General features: G+C 32.2%; 1 protein-coding gene across 1 annotated transcript; it reads right to left on the reverse strand.

Annotated features, from left to right (window-relative positions):
* Positions 1–4,475: 4,475 nt before the first annotated feature.
* Positions 4,476–6,887, reverse strand: LOC137837227 (uncharacterized). The gene is made up of 2 exons (XM_068646163.1): positions 6,196–6,887; positions 4,476–4,905 (listed from the first exon to the last, which is right to left on the reverse strand). Exons 1-2 carry the CDS (start codon positions 6,627–6,629, stop codon positions 4,650–4,652), a joined length of 690 nt encoding a protein of 229 aa, XP_068502264.1. The 5' UTR covers positions 6,630–6,887; the 3' UTR covers positions 4,476–4,649.

Consider the following 6,887-nt stretch of genomic DNA (forward strand, 5'->3'; position numbering starts at 1 on the left):
ATAATACTCTTACTTTAACCCTAGGTAATAAATGGGAGTTATACTGAAAAATTATTTTACTTCAAATAAGTTTCATTAATTTAAATATATAGACTTCAAATAAATTCTTAATTTCTATATACATAAATTTCTTTACCATGAACTTTTAAGTAACTCACCATATTTTTTCAATTTATGCTCCAATTGTATGATTTTATATGAATTCACAAATTTTTATTTACTCTTCAATGTTTTACAAAAAGAAATTATATGATTATCGGTATTAAAAATATTACATTTTATTATTAAGACTCAAATTCTTATAATATAATACTCAATTCTTAATTTTAAAATCTCAATCATATCACATCAACTTCCTTTAATGAGAGTTTGATATAAGACTAAAGCCTGACCTTTAAAACTGGTTTGAAACATTGGAGATATCATTACTAAGTAGAAATAGTAAAAAATCCTAACTTCAATAGAAAATTGTATATCCTTTCTTACAAATAAGCTCTTTTTTTCTTCACCCAATAATTTTCCCACGATCTTCCTAATTTTTAAAAAAAATATATTGTCTTTTTTTTTTGTATGGGTAGGATTTTATTTTAGATTTCGGTATTCAGAAACCATTTGAAGAGAATAGTTCGAAATATATTTTATAATTTCTGAAAAAAAAATTATATTCTAAATATTACAATTCATAGGATATAATACAAGTACGAAAAATTAAAGGTGATATCTAGAAAAAGCAGCACGTGTTGCAATTTTGAATTGTAAACTCGAAAAGAATGTTTTACCAATTCTGGATTAAGAAATTTGTTAGCGATATTATAATCTATTTACCGGAGACACTGATATATTCTATAATCTATGTATCACATACACTAATACGATACCGTTACTAACAAAAATATATATAAACTTTAAAATATAAGTCATGAAAACAACGAATTTATATATTATATAAATTGACAATAAAAATTTATGTACACGAAATATATTTTAGTGTTTTTTTAGCAATAAAATATTTTTTATAATTGATTCAAAAAGATTTGTTTTTTATTTTTATAATCATAATAAAAAATTATATAATAAATTTAAATTTTTAGAAAATTAATGTATTTCTCATTTTTAAAATTGTATTAGATCCGTGTTAAAATTATCAAAAACACAACAAATATTTTTTGAATTAGACACTTCACCAATAGATATCTTATGAGTGTCATACGAATATCGATATTCGTGTCTAATACCAACACACTATTTAAAAAGAAAAGAGTGTCCTCCGAAATGCTATTTAAAAAAATATCAGAATTTCATAATTCAAAATGTTATATTTACCAAAACTGTAATTTCTGTACAGAAGAAAGGATGAACATTATTTTGTAAAACCTGACTCGCATTTGAAAATAATAATGAGTGCAGCATAAAATAACAAAATGGGAATTCCATCAATCAGTTTCAGAAGATTGTTAGTTATGTGAAATGATATAAAATAATTAGCCCTTTCTTTTTCTGACAATTGGTCTATGTTTCATTTGGTTTCTGCCTGTCAAAGCCAAACACATCTATTTCTATCAATAAATACCAACATTATACAGTGTCAGTATGCATGTATATTTTCAAAATGATAGGCATTTAAGTATGTCAAATCAGGAATGTACTTTCCCTTTCTCTCTGCTGTAATCATCTCCTCACATGATCCACGTTTTAGTAAAGAATTATTCTTTTATTTTTAACCATTGTAGTATATAGAACAATTTACTATTAGATTGTCAAAAGAATAAATTAATTCATTCACATATAATATAGATATTTTGCATAATTATATTAAAAGAAAGGTGAACAATTAATTCATTCACATATAATTATATTTTGCATGTATTGACAACATACTGCTAAAAGCAAAAGAAATCTTTGACTGGAATGTGAGTTCATGTGAAGAAATAAAAAAAAAATTAAAAGATAATAAAGTGTGTATTTAACTATGCAATTGTCAAAATAATATTTTTCTCTCTCTTGAAATCACAATTATCAAAAGTAACATTTTTCTATCTCTTGAAATCACAATTATCAAAACTAACATTTTTCTATGATCTTGAAGATGACAGTTTGAAATCGTAACTCAGATACTTGTATAATTTATAACAAAAAAAATCTTTAAAATATATTCCAGATGATTTCAAATAATAAAATCAGAAAAAAAAATAAAGTCAATGTATTGAAGAGACAAGAACAATACGGAATGTTTAAAACATTAGGAGATACAAGATGAAATTATGGAGGTGGGCAAATAGAGTCATAGGTGTGGTGTAGAGAAAGTTTTGCAGTGCACTCTTCTGGATGGACTGCCCAAACAACATTTTCTCCCTACACCCATCAATTTCAGAAAAGACTGTTTTATGCTTTTTAAAAATATTTCTGGATTACTTTTTTTTTGAAATATTTCCAGAACATTTTTTTCAAAATTCATAAAATATATTTCGGAAAAACATTTTCTGGAACAGAATTTCCACTTTCCAGAATTCATAACCTATATATATTTCTGGAAAACATTTCCTAGAACAAAATTTTCAGAATAAATTTTCCAAAACATATTGTATACATACCAGAATGTGTTTTCTAAAATAAATCTTTCCTAGTATATTCCAGAAAGAACTTTCCAAAATGATGAGGAATTAGATGAGACATTTTGATCATTTTATCTAATTATGGAGTGTAAGAAGAAATTTAACAGGATGCATGAAGAAAGAGACTTACTTTCTTTTGGAAGAAACCTGGAGCGTGATCTCCTAGTTTCATAGACAGAGCTGCTAGAAACCACTCAAATAACGAGAAGATTTTTTTTATCTCCATGAGTTAGTGGAAATAATCTTTTAAGAAACTTTTGAAAGGCCAACCAATAGACAATGCAATCAAACATTTTCATTCTTAAACATAGATTTGAAATAATTAAATGAAGGAACTCAAACTACAAATAGCATTTACAAACTTTTTTTGATCAACATAAAAACACATTTTATTATTAAATTCACATATAAGGTGGGTTCGGGTCCTTAGATTAAAAATGTGAAATTCCCTATCCAACATGACCATATAATTTCACTCAAAATATTCACAACGAGTAACTTGCATCAACTAACATCGGTTTAAAACCAGCATCCATAAACAAATCACTGATCCAGGTAGTTGTAAACAACTAAAGATATGATAGCAAGCATTTGATTGTTCAGAAATGAAACTATAAAGTAGAGTAGAAGGATTTAGGCACCACTCAGGGAGCTTACTAATTTAGGAGTTAGGAAATAAGTCCCTTGACAATACAAGAAAATAACAACAATAATACCCACACCATGCAGTAAGTATAAATACAGCTTTGTTAATTTTACTTCCCCATGCTATCAAAACCTTAAATGTCTGCTACCAGATCTTCTTTCATCTATGAGCCACAAAAGATATTGTTAAACAAATAAAATAGATTGTGTGGAATTTGTGCATTTACTCTGTTCGGATTCAATTGAAAGGCATGGAGTTGAGTCCAATGTGGGGCTTACGAGGCCTGGAGCTCTGCAACTACAATAGTTAGCTTTTGTGGTGATATTCTCACAAGGTTTTAGGTGACACAGGTGACTTTGACATTCAGTGTTTGCCCAATTCTAGTGAAAGGATTGGTGCGAAAGGCTATAAATATATATCTATAACATGATATGATGTTGTTAGGATTCAATAACAAGGTATAAGATTGGAGTCTTATGTTGGACGTATGGGATTCCGAAAGGCCTTTAGCTCTCCAACTACAATAGATAGCTTTTGTTGTGTGACTCTCCCAAGATTCAAATCAGTTAGAATTAAAGCCTTGCATCATGTTTCTTAACTGCAAGCGAGCATTGTGGTGGTGAGACCAACACTGTAGTGTTGGCCAAGACTAGTCAAAGGAGTAGAGCATAGTCGGCCTGTGTGGGCATCAAGACTCAGCGTGGTGGGATGTAAGCATTCAATTGTAAGGTACTAGACTTGAGTCCCACGTTATAAGAATGGGATTCCAATTTAAGGTTTATAAAACCTTGTTTTCTCCACCTGCAAGATTTTGTGGGGTGATTCTCTAGGTTCTTATCAATTGGTATCGGAGCCTTCCACCACATCTCTCAACTTTACGAGCAATGCAGTGTGGACCCGTCATTACAGGTGTTATCCCGAGACTAGTCAAAGGACTCGTGGATAGCCAACTTGTATTGGATTTGAATCCCACAATGGATGTATAAGATTCTAATGTGGGGTTTATAAGGGCTTGAGGTCCAACTACAATAGCTAGCTTTTGTGGTGTGATTATCCCAAGGTTCTTATCACATTCCTTTGCAAAAAAAATAATTGTAAGCAGAATTGAGTTTGACATGATATGATCGCCTAAATAAAAACTTTAGGTTTGAGATTTCTAATCCATGCAGAAGGCTTTAGAAGTATATACAATTTTTTACTTGAAGAACAAACAACAATTGAATAGACTATGATGCTGCTCATTGAATATGACTATGAAAGACAAACATGTGCAGAGGTACTTACAGGCAGAAAAAATTACAAGCATACATGTGCAGAGGTACTTATTCCATCCTATGCATTGCCAAATGAGTACGAATTCAATATTATATTCTATAATATGCACATTAGTTTTATTCAGTCTCAACTTTAGGAGCAGTTTCCTTCATTGCAAGCTTTCGTTTATTTTGGATTTGGTGGACAAATTCAGAAACTACTACATGTAACTTCACAGTAGGCTTACGATTAGAAGGGATAGCATTCCCATACCCTGCCCTTCTTAATGCACGAGCTAGACACCTTTCACCGAATTGATGATGAGTAGGGCATGCAGGAGGAACCATGGTTTTCAATACAGGCTTATTACAAAATGAAGGCCCTGTTGGCAAACTGAATAAAGAAAAGATTTGTGTCAGTAAAGTTGTCTGCTCCAGGTATTGGTAATTATTTCAAAGAAAAAAATATGTAAGAAATGTTTCATGCGAGTGGCAAATAATATATATATATATATATGTATGTATATATATGATATATGATTTAATAATAAAATGAAGGAACATGGCCCTAATAATGACAAGAGGGTGGCTTTTGAGAAGGAACCTATCAAGTTTAATTGATTATCAAGAGCAATGATATATATCGAAAGAAAACCAATATAAGTCACGGTCTGTCTCTGCTTGGTTAAGTGTGTATCTTGATTTTCATCAAGTATAGAGACATAAAAAGAAGATAGATAAAACTTTATATTCTACAAGTTTTGAGGAATCAGTCTCACAATGGGTAGTGGTTAATATTTTTCTATTAATTCTTTCTTATTATTGATAACTATGAACTCTCAAGATCCTTATTCTAGATGATTCAAAACACAAAGACTTGTGGCACATGGAAACGGACAGAAAGATTGATTTACCAATTACGGGTATGAAGACTTCAGTACAGAATTTGAATTCATAAAGACATGTTGATCGGTATAGTGCAATGTGCTGAAAACTCTAAGAGTGCGAATTAAACTACTTTTTCAGAAAGAGAAATTTGTCTGGTCTTGAAATGGATTCATTCTTTGTAAAACTTCCATCTGACATCAGTAGTCATTAGGTTGCACCTTTTTTCTAATAGAGTATATTTTGAGCATCAAAATTACCTAAGTAATACGTGGATTCACAGATGTCAATCTTTTGGTTCATAAACCCAAGAACGGTTTGATTTGAGGTACCCATAAATGAAATAATGTGATAGAGAAGTGAGCCTCTAAAGTGCACAGTGGTTGAAACACAAATGATATAGTACCTATTTCTATTTAATATTCAATTAGAAAACAAATTCCTCCAAAACCAAACTGACACATGGAAAAAACTACTTTTTTACTGTACAATGGTGGGAAAATGCTTGAACATAGAATCTTGAGCATCTTACCCAAACACCTAATTCTGAAGTTCTATACTACATGAAATAAAAAATAACCAAGTCTTTTCTAAACCCTAAAGCTGAACCAATCCCAAAAACACTCTACAAAGCCAATCTTAGAGGTCTAGCAACACCGACTCCAATATAAATTTCTTTATATTTTTAGCTTTTCACCCCAAGCAATTTCTAATTTCACTTCAACATCCATAATTGCATTTTCAATTTGAAAATATCAGAAAACGGAATTTTAAAAACCAAAAAAACAAAAAAACTCACTTTTTGGCAACGGCCTTGCATCCATGGTAAAGCCTCTGTTTGGAATCGGACAATATATGAGCGTGACAGTACGTCGTCAAAGCCATGGCCTTATTCTTGCAGCCGCTGAAACGACACCGCACAATGTCGTCGCCGCCACCAAGAGAAGAGACGCCGCCGCCGTTTTGATTGTCGATGTCGCTCTCATTGTGATCCTCCTTGAAGGGGCTCTTCCCGTAGGTCCAGCTATAGTCTCTGTACTTCGACTTCAGCTCTTCCATTAGGGCCCAATAGTGGGTCCGGTAGCAAACCCCTAACTGCTTTACTCGCCGGAGCCGCCGTCTGAGAACCTCCTCCCGAGTCAGAAACCGCGACTTCGCCAGCGCCGCGTCGGCCTCGGCGCCATCGATTGTCACCGGACGCAGCGGAGTGGAAGCGGAACCCGACTCGTCCATGGATGCTGCTGAGTCGCCAACTCGGACTGGTTATACAAATGACGTGGTTTGGTTATACAAATGACGTGGTTTATCGGTGTACCTCAAAGAGTTTGTTACGTTTTTTTTTTTTTTTTTGTGATGGTTTGATTTTTTGATTCTTGATGTTGGGAGAATCAACTTTAACTTTGCCACTGCAAGAGTGCCACCTATCACTGCGACAGACACAACAGAACAAATTAGGAGTGTCAGAGACAGAAAATGCACAAATTTGAATTG

Source organism: Phaseolus vulgaris, chromosome 4, assembly GCF_000499845.2.
Source record: "Phaseolus vulgaris cultivar G19833 chromosome 4, P. vulgaris v2.0, whole genome shotgun sequence".
NCBI classification, from domain to species: domain Eukaryota; kingdom Viridiplantae; phylum Streptophyta; class Magnoliopsida; order Fabales; family Fabaceae; genus Phaseolus; species Phaseolus vulgaris.

Excerpts from the sequence above, each read along its gene's own strand:
- LOC137837227 (XM_068646163.1), bottom strand. The coding sequence starts at position 6,629 with ATGGACGAGTCGGGTTCCGCTTCCACTCCGCTGCGTCCGGTGACAATC. Across the intron at positions 4,906-6,195 it reads TGCAAGGCCGTTGCCAAAAA|TTTGCCAACAGGGCCTTCAT; the intron begins GTGAGTTTTTTT and ends TTCTTTATTCAG.